This window comes from Podarcis raffonei, chromosome 6, assembly GCF_027172205.1.
Source record: "Podarcis raffonei isolate rPodRaf1 chromosome 6, rPodRaf1.pri, whole genome shotgun sequence".
Lineage (NCBI taxonomy): Eukaryota > Metazoa > Chordata > Lepidosauria > Squamata > Lacertidae > Podarcis > Podarcis raffonei.
This window is the reverse complement of record NC_070607.1, coordinates 5407214-5424503: the sequence shown is the minus strand read 5'-3', so window position 1 is coordinate 5424503 and position 17290 is coordinate 5407214. Positions and strand designations below refer to the sequence as shown.

At 41.7% G+C, this 17290-nt stretch overlaps 1 protein-coding gene across 6 annotated transcripts in view; it reads right to left on the bottom strand.

Annotated features, from left to right (window-relative positions):
* The window catches only part of RASAL2 (RAS protein activator like 2), a 228769-nt gene that overhangs the window by 148436 nt on the left and 63043 nt on the right, over positions 1–17290 (bottom strand). The window contains exon 1 of one of the 6 annotated variants that reach the window (XM_053391250.1): positions 12585–13286. The exons of 1 other annotated variant lie outside the window; for it this stretch is intronic. In XM_053391250.1, the coding sequence (XP_053247225.1) occupies positions 12585–13149 (565 nt within the window). In that variant the 5' untranslated portion in view covers positions 13150–13286. Of the gene's footprint in view, positions 1–12584; positions 13287–17290 lie in introns of those variants that run through there. 4 more of the 6 variants (XM_053391255.1, XM_053391252.1, XM_053391251.1 and 1 more) reach the window with 4 other exon arrangements.

Here is a 17290-nt window from a genome sequence, read left to right as displayed (position 1 = left end):
AAACAATGACTATCATCAGTGCAGGGAAGGAAAAAAATTAACTTTAATTTTTATCATCTACAATACTGTCTTATTTATTTTATAGTACAGTACATTGATTATTGCTTTTATTTTATGGATCAATTGTCTTGTTAAGACAGTAAAATTCATGTTAAATTGCTGTTTTAGTTTGTTGTTTTTCAAAAGTCTGGAACAAATTAATCTGTTTTGCATTACTTTCTATGGGAAAGTGCACCTTGGTTTTGGAACACTTTGGTTTTGGAACAGACTTCTGGAACGGATTAAGTTTGAGAACCAAGGTACCACTGTATATAAACACAGACATTTCAGAGGCACCTCTTGAATTTTGTTTCCACAGCAACCATAATAATAATGTAAATATGCATCTCATAATGCAAGAAGATTTATATGATATTTACTGATGCAGGCACAAAAAATATTTAGTCTGTCTTCAAAAGCCATTTTAGTTAGTGCAAGTGAATTCAGAACTTTTCATATTTGCTATGATTCTAGTCTTCTTAACTGGGATCACTGAAGAAGTTTCTGAAAACTCCGTTCATTGAACTGCAATAAAACATCTGCTCTTCTGGTGATTAAGTTATGGGCAATGTTTCATAATACAGTTTTCTCCAGTAATCCACCAAGTAATAAGAGAGACTGAAGGGGACAAGGCTGTACAAACAGAAAGCTACAAAGAAAATTCCACAGTGAAGTGGAATTATCAAAGTTAGAATAAGGAAAAGATATATTCTTAGGAGAAATAAGGAAAGAGGAGCTCACTGCCCCCTCATGATTCAGCACTCTGGCCGTGCCTCCTTCCAGCTGAACTCTGGAAATAGGGAATCCTTTTTGCATTAAGTATGATGGAGATATAGCTCAATGATCTACCTTCAGAGGTGGCCTGGTGTGTCTACAAGAGTTTCTGCTCTTAAATCCTTCTAATCACCGTGCAACCGACTATTTGTAACTCCTGTAGAAACGTAGGGAGAATACACTTCTGAGGGATGGGTGTTCAAGCACTTACTCTCAAAGCAAGCCTTTCTGGATGGCAGAGTGATGCATGCCTTTTTACTTTAATTCAGAAAATAAAAGTGTCTCACTGTTCTAGGGGTTAGGAAAAGGGCATTTTCCTCTGAAACTAGCACTCATGGGACTTCTGCAAGGATGACTTTAGTGCACCAGTTCCATTTGTCACTTCTAAGACGATTCACACACTTCAAAACTGATATATACCCAGAAGCTTTGTAAATTACTTTCACCTGCTGGGGTGTGTATGTACTCGCTTTCTGTATCTGAGAAGGCAAGGGGGTCACTCTAAGCACCTTTTAGCAATGGGCTTCTGTAGCCACATGTAATCTACTCCTCCCAAACTTTCCGCCTTTCAAAGTACAAGAGGTTATTCCTAACTGCTAAATGCCACGAGGTTGAAAGAAGAATGAAACACCTCCTTAGATTGCACAGTTATAATCACAGAACTAAAATTTAAAAAGCAGCAGGGGTGAGACAATTCAACTCATGTTTTAATGGCATGGACATTGTTCCTTAAATTTATAAGGCAGAACCTAGTTCTCCTGCAGGTTACAGGCAGGGCCAGGGAGCCAGAAACCTTCCCACAGAGGCGGACCATATCTGTGAACCTTACAAACTAAGACAGAAAAAGCTGTGTGCAGAGTTGTGGTTTTTTGACTTGTCCTCAGGCAATCTACAGCCAGCCAGACAAATTTACTTACTTATACAAAGATATACCCCACTATTTCCGTCCAAAAAGGTGATGCTTGAAGCAGCTTGCAAAATATAAAAAGGAGGCATAAAACAATAATGTGCTATGATTCAAACACAATTCCTTAAAAAAATTTTTTTTAAGAAGAATCAAAATATACACACAAACAGAAAATAAACTTATAGACACACAATTTTCGACCACGTGCTTTTACATTCATATTTAATTGCAAAAAGGAAAAAACAGTAGCTACTTGATTAAATGTGCATGCAGAGGAAGTGCCATTTCCAAACTAAATGCAGAATCAAAGAGCAAGAGGAAAAACTAACTGTACAATAAATTAAATAAGGCAACCTCACAATCCAAAAAGCCATGGTTTTCCCAGTAGTGATGTATGGAAGTGAGAGCTGGACCATAAAGAAGGCTAATCGCCAAAGAATTGATGCTTTTGAATTCTGGTGCTGGAGGAGACTCTTGAGAGTCTCACGAACTGCAAGATCAAACCTATCTATTCTGAAGGAAATCAGCCCTGAGTGCTCACTGGAAGGACAGATCCTGAAGCTGAGGCTCCAATACTTTGGCCACCTCATGAGAAGAGAAGACTCCCTGGAAAAGACCCTGATGTTGGGAAAGATGGAGGGCACAAGAAGAAGGGGACGACAGAGGACAAGATGGTTGGTCAGCGTCCTCGAAGCTACCAACGTGAGTTTGACCCAACTGTGGGAGGCAGTGGAAGACAGGAGTGCCTGGCATGCTCTGGTCCATGGGGTCACGAAGAGTTGGACACAACTAAACGACTAAACAACAACAACACACAATCCAAAGTTTGCTTAAATTCAGTAGTAGAATCCTGGTTATGGGATAGTCTTTCCAGGCAGCCTTGCCTGGTGCCATCTTTGTGGTGTTTTTGGTACTAGACCTCTCTGTTCATGCCAGTCTTTTAAATTTTAAGCAAACTGGTCCTCTGGTTTTAAACCTTTTTAATGTGGGAAATGTGACATGTTTTGCTTTTATGTAGTCTCTTCTCACTTTTTTAAAGAATGGATTTATGTTTTACTTTGTCTTTCAGTTGCTTTTAAGTTGCCCCCCAAAAGTTATCTTATAGGGACAGCACATGAATGTAACTGAATGAATGAATGAATGAGTATTCATTTGCCAGTGGGCACAAATAGAGAGAAGATAATACAAGAACCTACCCGGGAGAAACCCTGTCACATGTTGCAACAAACTGCACCTCAGAAAGAAATGGTACATGCAAGAGAGGCACAAAAGCTGATACGATATGATGGAGAGATTAGCACAGGATGAGACCATCCTTCAAGTAACTAGGTCCCAAGCTATTTAGGACTTGAAAGGTAATCACCAAAACTTCCATTTTTGCCAGGCTTCCCTGGTCAGGAAGAACATGGACAAAATTCAGTTTCCTTATGAATTCTTTGTTGCTGTATCAAAATGCTTCTCCCCTTTGATGACAAACTTCAACACAAGGGAGAGGACAAGGAGGGTAAGTGAGTGAATGAGTTGAGTCTGCAAAACGTCAATAGAAGGAAACTTCAACTGAATGTACAGCCAGAGTAGCCTCAACATGAAGTAATCACACATGAAACTATGAAGAACAGCAGATCTAAGAGAGGCAGTTTTCATCTCTCAGTTGACTATCACTTCTTGTTTGGCATTAAATACAAAAAAAGGTCTAAGCCAATACCTACAAAGATCTGGTCCAAAATACAGTCAAGTATGCATTGATTTTAAACCTAAATAGACTTTATTGTCTTGTAGATCTTTATGTAGAGCTTTTCAGGCAGACCTCACATAGCAGTTTATGTTGGTACTAAAGGGTTAAGAGGTAACAAGTCGCTCTAATTAATCACTGAGCAGCTGGAAGTCATTAAGCATCCAGGAATGTGAGTTAGTTTGTATAAATAGTCAGTTCACCCGTGTGTTTTTTCCCCCTTGACCTGACTCGCAGACTCAGTTTGTGGCCATGGGCGTGTTTGCTGATATGAGTTAAGTTTAGAGTAAAGTTTTCTTTATGCCGGAGATAAAAGCATGTGTGCTTTATCGCCAGGGTTTTTCTTTTGTAAATAAAGTTTTTTCCTGAGTTCCAAAGTGCTTGCTCCAGGATTCTTCATTGAAAGGTACTGACTCTCCTGCCTTCTTCAACCGCTGCACGAAATTCTCTGCTGAGATAAGATTTATGGCGTTGGAAGCGCACTGGACATTTACTTAACATTAAACTAATTAAAGTTTAATGGACAGTTTACATTGAAATTCTAAAATAATTAAAGCCATACAATAAACCAGCCATGACAAGCTGCAAGGGGGGGTGGCAGACCTTTTGAAAACTAGAGCTCTCCTCAGGGTCCTCAGAGAGACCAGCGGTGGCAGTTGGGGAAGGGAGAGGGCACCTTAGTCAGAAGTCTGGAGCTAGATGGCCACATTGTTCTGTCTTCTCTCTTTTTCCTCCCCCGCTTAAGAACACAAATGTAGATCTTCACAGAGTCATAAAATCAGCCTAACTTTGAAATACCACAGCATTCAAAAGCTTTTTTGATATAGATAGAATGCAGTCTACTCCCCCTCACCAGAGAAAAAAAAGAATCACAAATATAATTCCAGCAAGGGGATAACAAGTGTGGGTGGATTTTTTGACATTTCTCAATATACCTCTGATTATTTTTAGTATCGGTAATTGCTAGTTATTTCACTGCCGTTCTTTTCAGTAAAAGCATTAAGTGTGTTAATACTAGCTGCCCACCCCTGCACACCCTGCCATGTAATCACTGAGTGCTAAAATGGATCTGGGCAAGTAGTTGGAGCTCCTCAGAGCAAAACATCCTAACCACCCAGAGGCTAGAAGGGCTTAATTGAAAAGTAATTTCAAAAAGTGTTCCATCCTTAATAATTCTTAACATAGTGCCTAGGCAACCACACTACTCTTCTAAGCTATAGTAAAGTGTTAAAATTAGTTTTAATTTCATTTGTAATGGATTTCCATATGCAAATGCAAGTAAGTAAATCCACGATCAACAAACTAGATTCCAGTATGCTTGAGTGCAGGAATACACTGGTCAGCAAATGTGTTTAGTTGAGCAGGAGAGATAGCCAGCCCAATTTCTAAGCATAATGTAATTAGACATAGAGTTCTCTCTCTTTCCTCTCTCTCTCTCTCTCTCTCTCTCTCTCTCTCTCTGTGTGTGTGTGTGTGTCTATCATTGCCTTACCTGTCCGACCTACTATGGGTACCTCTACTTTAGCTCTGACCTGGCCATCTCCAATTGGGTTCAGGTATGCCTATACAAAATCTAATGGCTCTGGTTAGGTATACATGTTTTCACCCAAGGTGCAAAACATGACAGAGAGCCTATTCAATTAGATTCGAATAAGCACCATAGTATGAATCTGCATCATTATGCATGTATAATCCTGTTTCCCAAAGAAAGGGTCTTCTTTGCTGAATCAGGCAATCTGTGTTCATATTCACAACTATTTTATGGAGAGCTAAGTCAGAGCTGCTGTAATTTATCCAAGACCAGGCAAGGAGTCCGTGGTAGAAATGGCAACACATCTGAATGTCCATCCCCCAGACAGCAACTGTTCATCCACTAGACAGCATAATTTCTCTCCTCTTGACATTTGAGTTCATGGTGGTCAGTTCTACGGCTCATCCCAAGTGTTAAGAGGAAACTGAAGCTTCCTTAATAAAGCCATTTTAGTTAAAAAGAAAGCTTTGAATGTACATGGAAGGTCTTGGTTCTTATGCATACAGTATTCTAGTAAGGGTTGCAAAAGGGTTTCTCTGAGCAGAGAAAAGGGTTCCAGTTACAAGCAGATTTAGTAACTACAATTTACACAGCAGCATTTTACAACTTTCTGAGTTACAGAACAAATTACTGAGTGTGGAGTACAAACAAAGCAGCTTAAAAGCATCAAAACTACATGGTAAAATTTGTATCATAGCCTCTTTTGACTACGAACATACAAAAATCTAAAATAACGCAAGTGTACAATGATGTCACAAAGTGAGTCTGAAGATTCCCCACTGAAATATACCCAGGTGGTGACAAGCTGAGAGTACAGTTGCCAGATTGCCTTAAAAATAGTATGTTGGCTTTATAGAAATCTGTAAATAGAACTCCAGGAAAGCAAGACTGCCTGCCACAGCAACCCTCTGTCCAGCTAAGGTCAAGCGAGACAGCATACACTGATTAAATGGCCTAGCTGACTTTGAATGATTTTAAAGTCTTCATAATTTTGTTTTTGCTTTGTCCTGAGGAAGCACCAGGAGGAAAACATTCTCCAGGAAATGCCATCATCACATTACTGATAGAGAAATTGCCTTGTTGTAGCCAAGAGGAATCGGTGTATGATATAACCTCATTTGTTTCCAGTTTCCCATGATCCTGGCAGGATTAAAATATTAATTCTGTTGAAAGAGTTGAAAACATTACCTGGAATTTAAAAGAGAATGAAATAACGATTGAAAAAAAAAGTAGCATGCATTTTGGAACTTTTTCTGGTTTCAATGGCATTCTTAAAAAAACCAAAATAGAGATCCGAGTGGAAAGTTCCAATGAGGCAGACAGAGGAACAGACCCCAAACTGTCCCGGCTTGTCTTGTTCCTCATCCTGTTTCTATTGAGGCAACCACTACAGCTTCTTATAGGGGCTTGTGGTTTCAGAACATGTTTACTGAAACAAGCTCTTTCAAAAGTACTTCAAAATGTTCTCTCCCTTTACGAACTGAGGATCAGTTAGTTCCTGAGTTGCCTTACAGCTTTACACGTTCTGTCACCATTTCTGTCTAGATCTTGTTGAGGAGGCAATCGGATACCTGCATCTGGGCTGTATCACTTCGGACTGCAGGTAGGACTAACATGATGGAACACTCCTACAGGATGTGGGAAGCAACTTTCCAGGAATGTCACTCATTTCTATAGGGTCTCAATGAGAATGCAGCCCCTTTGAAGTACATCTCCTCTGTAGCCAGTGCAAACAAAACAGGAAATCTTCCATTAATTACAGTTTCCTGATTCATCCAAAACAGGAAACTATGGCTACCGGCTCCAGAACCAGCCAGGATATTAATCCATGGTTTCATATAATTGCCACTGGCGTGCTAGCTGTCTGGCCTTAGTTGCCTGGTGCACCAGAGTTCAGAATAGGCTCCACGATGCCAGAGATGACATTCAGGGGCAATGATGTCCAGAGCTGTTCACACAGCATGGCAATGGCTTCAACAGAGTCACCTGCTTTGTCTACTGAAAACTCCTCCAGGGCATTCAGAATTCACTGGATTCCATTAGTCTCTGGGGGCACATCATCTTAATCTGTCCACCACCCCGGCAGAAGAGGATCAGAGCTGTAAGGCAAAACTTCACAAGGAAGTGATCCGTGACAAGAGGGTGACACCCACTCGCTGATCTCCCCTCCTCCAATGGAAGCAAACTAAGTGTTGCAGTGGATTGAACGAGATGACCCTTGGGGTCCCTTCCGACTCTACAATTCTATGATTCTAACAGATGGGTTAGCAAAATAGAATCATAGAATGGTAGAGGTGGAAGGGATCCGAGGGTCATCTAGTCCAACCCCCAACAATGCAGGAATCTTTTGTCCAGCATGGGGCTTGAACACATGACCCAGAAATGAAGAGTCTCATGCTCTTACCAACCAAGCTATAATATAAAATGTACCTGTGTAAATGAACCTGCTTGCTGAATGCTATCCCCTTTCTTTTACAGCTTTTAGATTAGATAGGACCTTGACAAAGCAATGATGGGATAACACTATAATATATATATATCTAAACATGTCATGATATAGAATGTATTTCTCAGCAATTAGGAACATAAAATAAAATAAAATAGGCTGGATCCCAGCATTCCAAAACAGGTTGAATCCCAATATTCCCTTTTTGAATCTGGAAGCCGTATTTCCTAAGACCACATAAAACCAATTTATGGTAGTTTTAGCAGCTGTGCATCATTGTTCAATCACACCCCTTCTGAAGAGCGGGTGGGTGGCTGCCACCTTACACAAGGAAAACTACACAATGTTTTGCACCACTTCCATATCAGAGGAGCACATACACACATGACATGCTGCCTCCATCCACTATTACACATTCTCTGTGCAAACAATCAAAGCAGCTTTGGTGGATCCATCAAAGGATCCACGTAGCCCAGCAATGCATTGCCAACAGCAGTCAATAAAGTGCCTCCAGGACAGTGGTCCCCAACTGGTGCCCCTCCACACAAACAACACCCAGCCAATGGGGTTAAAAGTCCCATTCTGATTTAAACAGTAATTTTTAATGGGATGGCCCATGCCCTTGCTCCACCCCCCAAAGCGATGGCTCCCTTTAGTGTCTTCCCTTCAGTGTCAACCTTCCCTTTTTTTGTGGGAAATTCCCTTATTTCAGCGTCATTTCCCGCTGCTTCCCGCTGTAGATGTTTTCAATAGCAATAGCCCTCCTTTCTCCTTCATATCCTTGTTGCTCAGCACTTAGGTTTCAGCATCCCTGCTATCACATTTTTGTTTTTAAACGTTTTAGAGCTCGACATCTGAATTCTGCAGTTTGTCAAATACTGGATCTCTACGCTAGGATCCACTGGAAACTCCTCACATTACACTGAAATACTGTGTAGACAGCTGTCATGAACTGGCTTGGTGCAGAGGACTGGTGGGAGGCAACAGCTGGGGGAACTCCATCTTCTCCCCAGGGGACTGGTGGTGGGACAATGAAGAGTGTGGTCAGAGGGAGAAGAGGGGGCAGACTGGGAGGAGGAAGTGTCAGATAGTTGAACAGGCAACAGGATTTAATGGGCAGGAAGAGGCTGCAACAGAGAGGAGAGGAGGGGGGCCAGGAGACAGATGAAGAAGGCTGCTGAGAAATCAAAGTCAAAGCAAAATCAAAGCAGTCTCCCCCTGCTGCTGCAACCAGCTCCCCTCTCCCCCTGGAAGAGGGCAGAGCAACAAGAGACAAGATGACGAAGCCTTAGACTGCTAGGCAAGGAACCAAGGGAGGAGCCTTAGAGAGTGGTGGGGAGGTGGGGACTTGAGTCCTCTCAACTGCCTCATTGGAGCAAGACCTATTGAGAAGAGTTGGTGGAATCACTAGGCCTGCTCTGTTTTGGTTTCTTTGAATAAAGAGTTTAGTTCACTGACGCTGGTGGTCTTTTTCATTTATTTCTGATTTACTCCTGACTCCGGCTCCTAACAACAGCCTACTTGGGCAGCTGTGTACAATGGACAAGGTTCTCCAGTGCAAATGATGTGGAGCTCCCCTATAAATGCCTCTTTGGGGGCCAGAAGTCTGCACTTCACCACCTTTGGTTTCTGAATAGAACTGAATTTTACAGATGTTCACATACTGTCATATGGGGCCTGTCAGATGGTCATTGGGAGGTCTCATGAGAGCCAAGGCCTTCAAGGCCTCATGACAGCCAAGAAGAGGCTTGATCTGCAACTTCCTTCCCTCTATATATCAACGGGCTGAGGATCAGACAGCAGTATTTATCTCTGAGTGAACAACTTGTTGCAAATAGTGAACCAATTCTTACAAACCTGGTTGCCTTATACAAAGTGCCTGACAGCAAATGGCACTGTACACATATATTTATCTCCTATCATACAGGTATGTTTGATTTCTACTGTGCCCTTCAACAGGTTCCCAGGACAGATTACAAAAAAGTTTAAACAAATTAAAACAAAACCAACATCAGTTAATGATACCTTGGCAATCCATCATACTCCTTTTGCCAGCATTCTCCCCTCCCCCATGGTTTTGCTATTAAATCTTGCTTGTTTTATTCTAAAAGTTTTAATTTAAAAAACCCCTTCTGCACTCAGAATTCAGAAAATTATTTTGCAAGTTCTAGCAATATTTATAATTATAATAATAATTTATTATTTCTACCACGCCCATCTGGCTGGGTTTCCCCAGCCACTCTGGGCAACTTCCAACAAAAGATTAAAAATACATTAAAACATCAGTCAGGGCTGCCTCCAGATGTCTTCTAAATGTCATATAGTTGTTTATTTCTTTGACATCTGATGGGAGGGCGTTATAATGTTTTGCAGAGAACAAATAGCCAAAAAGAAGCACTTTCAAGTGCAGCTTAAGTGTCTAGTTTTGATGGTTACTGTTTTATTTCTAGTAATTGTAGGGTTACCCAATACAAGAGCACACTAGACTGTGATTAAGAGGTTTTAAATGCCCATGTCAGCATAGCTGCTCATAATAATCAGAGGACTTTTGATTGCAGAGGACCAGTCCAGCAATGGACTCAATGGTTTCCAGATGTTTCCAACAATTTAATGAGATAATCAAAAGTATTCAGGGATTTTTAAATGGAAGACCTTACAGCCATTTTTCACAGTTGAATCAGTAACAGTTCAAATTAGATTGATTCTCTTTTTAAGGAACCTTTTTAAAATTACCAGTGGAGAAGATTTATCTGAAATCCAGAGTTGGGGATTAGAATGTTTGCTGACCGCAATCCCAACTGGCCAAACCTTTACAACTTTCCTCTGCTTGGCATCTTAGCATGCATCAGTTTAGCTGACTGATTACAAAGCCATAAATCTCACATGATGAACTGGTTTAGTTTCAGTGCCTAGTGTGCAATTTAAAGACAGCATTATTTTCCTCTGTGCCTTTGGCTTCCCAGTAGCAAGCTTTAAATGTCATCGTGTCATTACAAATGCCAGGCATCTGCTATCCTTTAGCACACTGTGCTCTAATACTCTTGTGCAGATAGCTATCACACTCAACTATGATTCCTGTTTTTTAATTTTTTAACGGTCTGAGATAAGAATACGCATCAACTCCAAACAATACCATGTCATTCTATAAAAGCAACATTAAGTGAGATATGTGGAAAGAATAGTAACTGAAAATATTGTGAAAAATTAAAATTCCCACCACTTTAAGAGGTGCTATAAGCTGCTGCACCCACTAGCTCCTTATTTTGTTGTGTATCACCTAGTTGGCTATTGTGCTTTACAAATTGAGAGCAGCATGTTTACTGGGCCATGGACCTAACCCAGCCAAGGGCTACTGGTTGTTCCTGATGGCACAAGTCCTCAATGAAAACAGGGAGAAACGCTTAATAATTGTTTCTTTGCAGTTTGAATGAGACAGCTTTCTTCTCAACTGAACATTTTAAGCTGAAATGTATCTTGCCTCTTTTGCAGCCCAAGTTGCTACAGGATAGCAGAAAGCTCAACAAAATCTTTAACTGTACATATATATGTATGTACTCTCCCTAAGCTGGGCCTATAGTTTTGCTGAATCACGGCCGAAACCTTTTCATCAGTGTTGCCCCCATAGTGGCAGTAGCAAAATGTGACAGAAAACACTAAAACATAGCTGTCAACTTACAGATTTGCTTTGGCTGCCACTGACGGTGTTTTGCAGGGGGTTGGACTAGATGATCCTAAGGGGCTACAACTCCGACCAAAGAAGAGGGGCAGACAAAACTGATGAACGGCGTCGAGAGCTTACAGGCAGAATTAGAAACCAGGAAGAGGACCTCTTTCATAAAGAATGGGGAAAGTTTATTTGAACAGCTATTGTAAAGAGTTACATACGTTGGTAGGATTGACAGAAAACTTGTTGTAAAAATTTGAACTATGAATGGACAAATGATTTATAAAAATAGAGTTCTGAAAGGGATGCAGAGGAGCAAATCACTACATTAAGGTGCTGCACTGGTTGGAGGGTATGCAAAGCAGCACGTCGGGGCTGCCGTCATCCTGGCGTGAGGAGTTCCATCGGCCCTTCCCCGCCCGAGAAAGAGAGAGACTCTTGCCCACGCCGCCTGCGAGCCCGGCATGAGGCGGTTGCGGCCACCGCGACCACTGAAGTGCCGCCCTTCTGCGTCCTTCCCCATCCCCTCCTCTTCCTCCTCAGCCACCGCCGCCACCGCCTCCAGCTTCCCCTGGCAGCGCGACATAAGTCTCGCAAGAGAGGGGCTGCCTGCCCGCCCGCCACCACCTGTCTCCTCACGATGCACCCCTGAGGGGGGAAAGGGAGAGACGGAGACGCAGCAGCTCGTGTGCGCGCTCTCTCAAGGCGGAGGACCCCGAGCCGCTGCTTCCCTCCCGAGCCGGGCGAGCATGAAACCTGGGAAATTTAAGGGACATCATCAATCCGGGACAGCAGCGGGAAATGGCGCTGGGATAAGGGAGTTTCCCGCCAAATGAGGGACGGTTGACAGCTATGCACTAAGAAGGTTGAAGAACTCCTGACAAGCATTTGAACCAATCACCTTTGCTGTAACAGCTTAACACCCAGGTAAAAATCCCTCAATCTAAACAACCATGTTTATGCTGATTAATAACAAACTGGGATACTTACAAACTCACCTTCTTACTACACAACTAGATGGTATGACTCCATTAAATTGTATTACTTTGTTTATTCAGTATATACTGTACATGCAACCCTTGGTTTGGGTGGGGGTGGGGTTCCAGGTTATTGTGTGTGATGGCAGAGTACGTAGAAGCACGTTAACATCCCCACCCCCTTTTCCTGCCACATCTGGGTTTGTGGCAATGCATGCATGCACAGTCGTGCATGCTTTGAATCTGTGCAAAAGGGTTATTGCCTGTGCTGCACAAACAGGTCAACACTAAACAGCTACTGATAAGCTAATACATTGGCTAGCTGCCCCCCTTCCCCAAATCAGAGAACACAAATCAGCTTCTTCATACTATTTATTTTTACAAAATGACCAATGGAAATGCAGAAAAACCTTGGCTATTTCGGGGGACGGGGACGGGGACAAGACACTGCACACTATGAAGCAAGTAATTCACTCACCCTTACAGAACATTAGGGAAAGTAGAAAAATAATACCTTCAGTCAAATCCATCTGACTACTCTCCACTCCCTCATTTGTCACGGCAGCATTCTGTTCCCCCTTCCGATTCAGCACCTTAGAAAAGCTGCTGGAGATTGTAGAAAAGAAGCCACGGACAAAATAACTGTCCTGCTCCTCACACTCTGGTTGCAGAAGTGGCTTTGTGTTCCTTTCTTTCCAGTGCGGGGCAGGTTCAGATAAAGATCTGCAGAAAGGAACCCGAAATGGCCTTGTTGCTGGCATGACAGCCTTCTCTTCTGGGTCTTCTTGGTGACTGTCAGCGATCAACATGGACACTGTCAAAGGCTCTTCGGCAGTCCTTGCTGCATCTGGCCTCTTGGCCACTTTCCACGGAAGTCTGGGATGAGTCTGCCATCGGTAAGTTCCAAGCAGCTTCCCTAAATCTGAATCTGCTTCTTCCAAAGTCCTCTTGCTTTTCACTTGATAGCACCAATGGTAGTCCTTCAAACTAGCTCTTACCTTTGTAGAATCACCATCCTGCACTGACACAGATCTTTGAAAACGTGCAGGGGGACCAGGGCGCTTTTTAAACACATTCATTTTCCACCTTTCAGGTTCAGCTACCTCACCTTACACTTACTTTGGTGCACATGCTCCTACTTGTTAAGATTACCATCCAAGCAACTTCCTTCCAGCGGTGGCAAATGTTCTTCTTGAACAGGTACCATTCAGACCCAATTCTACATCATCTTACATCAACTCTGTGTTTATAGTGAAGCACAGTTGGCACCCAGATACAGATCCTTCTCTCTTGTGATTAAGAGACAGCTTGTGGTGCTAATTTTCAGTTCCTGGGTTTCAGATCTCAGCTGCAGACTTTCAGGAAGTGACAAAAAGAAGAAAAAACAGCAAAAAAATCCCACCAATTAAGTGCCGGGCAAATTGTACTTCTGCCTCTCATGTTGTAACCATGAATTAAAAATAGACCGTGAAAGTACCTTTAGTTTCCACATAAGATCAAGTAGAACTAAACTGACACCCACAAGAGTCTTGATTATAAAAATAGGATGCATCAAGATGAGGGCTTCAAAGCAACAGGGACTGGATATAGTTCAGTCCTTGAACAATTTAATCTATAGTCGTTGTTACCATCCCTGTCTTCAGATCCAGAATAGTACTTAGAAGTAATGCCAAATCCATGAGGACTCAATGCAGCAATTCTTCCAGTGATGCATATGAATTGAATGAAGGAAAGGAAAGGAAAGAGCAGCTGAAACGAAGAACCCTGCAAATACACTAAAGGAAAATATGCACAAAGGAGGAGTTAAGCGAGGGGAGGTAGGTGGTGTTTAGTAAATCACTGACCAAAGTAAAGAAGCAGACCACTCTTGAGGCCAGATTTTGTGGCAAACGAAACATGGGAATGTGCATATTTTTAAAGTGAGCAGGGTTTTTGTTTTCATAAATCTAATTGGAGTCAGTAGACTGGAAAGTAATACCCCTATCTAGTTAAGTAAAAGAAAAACGGCCACCTCAACAAGTTCAGGAACAGCTTACCATATTAAATTTGCTAAGAAAACATATCTGCTAATAGGCACAAGCCAAGTTTCAGACCAGATTGAAACAATGTGCTCAAAACCCCCAGAAAATATGGGGTTTCAAATGGAAAGGCTGACAGGCCCTTGGCAAACCTTGCAGAATAATAATAAAAAAAGAGTTTGGTTATTCGAAAGAATGATGCAGTTTGGCAGACTAATAAAAACAGACCAATCCATCACAGATTCTTAAGCTATCGCTTTTTTATCAGTTGCATAGTGATGCTGTTGAAGCCTCCAAGATACTCTCTTCAAGCAAGGCCACACATTATATTTGGTTTCCCTCTCCCACCAGAAAATGGGCACAGAAAACAGCCTTGCTGAAAGAAATCCCACTGAATGTGGGGCCTTCTGTTTGCAGAACGCTGAGAGGGCGGACTAGGCAGTGCCATAGCCTACTCTGAAAAAAACAGGATAAATCAGCATTGCCAATGGTATTGTAACAATCCTTACTAGTTCATTTGTGTGTGCGAGTGCACATTACAGTGGTACCTTGGGTTACATACGCTTCAGGTTACATACACTTCGGGTTACAGACTCCCCTAACCCAGAAATAGTATCTCGGGTTAAGAACTTTGCTTCAGGATGAGAACAGAAATCGTGCAGCAGCGGCACAGTGGCAGCAGGAGGCACCATTAGCTAAAGTGGTGCTTCAGGTTAAGAACAGTTTCAAGTTAGGAACGGACCTCCGGAACGAATTAAGTACTTAACCCGAGGCACCACTGTATTGAATTTTGTATCCTAAAAGGGGGATCACTTGGTTCTTCCCACCAGCAATCAATTCAGGGCTATTTACAGGATAGCGACAAATGTCACAGTCCTCCTAGTACTAACTCAGATCCTCCAAGTGTCCCTTTTTTTGCAGAGAGAGTCACAGATTTACAGAAGCTGTCCCGGAATGTCCTGCTTTTCCTTTGGAGGAATGTCGGAGGGTATGGAGTTATGCGACCCCTGAGCCAAGGAGGGCAGCCCTATATAGGGAAGTTTTAAAATGTTTAATAAAGATTAAAGATTCTTTTCTAGTTTTTAAGAAAATATTTTTATTTGTTGGTTCTATTGGTTCTATGTTAAAGAAAAAGGAAAAGGAAAAGTTAGCACAAAAGTCAATTCAATTCATCAGAATCAGTGAGAAAAAGAAAATCAAAAACGGAAGAGAAATAAAACTGGCATATTGCTGCTGGGAAATTTTCCTTCCAAGTATTCTAATAGTGATTCACTGTTGTCTCATCCATATTCACTGCGGTTTAGTCTGGATTACTCAGCATCACACAATGATGCATGAAAATTGGTCCATATGACTTTGTTAAGCAAGCCTGGCGGCAAAGCCTTAGACAAGATTACATTTGCATTAATATTAATAGGTTTTCTTTTAAAAGCTACCTTATTAAATCAATCACTTAATTGATACAAGCTTATATCGAAATAAATTATGTATTCCCATGTGTGCTTTGGTGTAACTGCTTTTAGAAGCAAGAATTTGTTGCCTTTCACAATCTTTTCAGGCCAGTTAAATTTAATCTCTGAGTGGATGTAGACAGGCAACTGCTGCCACTACCATTGTACACTAAGAAATTATCAAAATAGTTTGTTTAATAGATTGTTCTAGACAAAACAGCTTCACTTGCGGAGGCAGCCACAACCCAAATAAGGGGGGGTTAATCTGAGAGTGGCTGCAAGACACCCCCAGAGGAGTTTTAAGACTGACAACAGTCTAGGTCACCTGGTACTATGACTACTCCTTGACTTGATATTCAGGAACCTTCAAACATAACCAAGTGGGTGGGATTTGGATGTAAGTGGGATATGCAGAAGAATGGCTTGGTATACTTTCTTCTCTGGGGAGCTATATTATCTGAGCATCTACAGCAGGACTGGAATATTCAATATAACCATCTCATTGTGCACCCTCAACAAACATATTATAAGAATTGTTCACTTGATTACATAACTTCAATGGACTATTAGCCAAGCAATATTAGTTTAAAGTTAATCAATAGGCTCACTCTAATCTATCACAATGAATCACCATCCCTCAGAGAAACCATAACTTAGGAGAAAATTATGAGCTCCTATCAAGTGCTCAGTAACCGCTATCTACTGAAAAACTGAGCCTGGCAACTGGTACTTTCTAAGTGAAGCGGTCAGGAAGAATGGTTACCATATTTCTGGACAAAACATTCATTAACCAAGGCATGATTAATATACCAGCTGCCATCTCAGAATGCTTAGCGATTCTCAAACTTCTTTCTCTAGGCCACATTTTAAGAATTAAAATTTGCTTGCTTGCACCATACCAAATTTTCTATTGATAAGGAATGCATTGGAAAACAAAAGGAAAGAACTCCTGGCGGTGCTTGATTTTGAAAAGATATCTATCCATATTCTGCAAATATTTTAAAAAGAGAGATTTCAATACTATACTGCACTGAAATGTTTAAATGTGTCACTGATTGCCTTTGATTCCTAACACATTTGCCATTCTCTCCTGCCACACACCCTTTGAGAACCACTGGCTTTGCCATTTTCACTGACCGTTCTCCCTCCTCAGTCAGCAGTCCCATTAGAACCCACACAGGGGAATTCAGGGAGAGCAGGAAGGAGTTACCAGATTGCCAAAGGGAAGAAAGTATTTCCTTCTTTGCTCCATTGCTACTTTCACCACATCTGGAAAACTCATTTCACCTACCAACAGGACATTCTAGAAAGCTCTACAATTGGGATTAGTGTTTCTGGCCTCTCAACCAGTGCAGGGCAGATCTCTGGCCGTGGACAAGAAGAAGGGAAATACCAATACTCATATTTCAGATCCTTTTAGGATACATCTAATATAGTCTGTATTGTAACCTGCATTATAGCCTGTATATAGCCACCTCCCTGCCTTCGAAGATCTTGCTTGTGTCCTACTGAAATCCCTATAGCTGTGTGATCCAACATATGTAGATGGAGACTTAGAAGACACAAGATGGAATGATGAGGTTTAGGAGGCAACCAACCGTCTTGTGCCTGGTTTCAGAACTTGACAAAAAACTTGGCAACAATCCAGGAACTACAAAATGCAAGCAATTTTGTGGCATGCAGGGAAGTCCTTTGATGAGACCCATTTCATGCTGTCACTGTTTTCTAAAATAAAAATCGGCTGTAGGAGT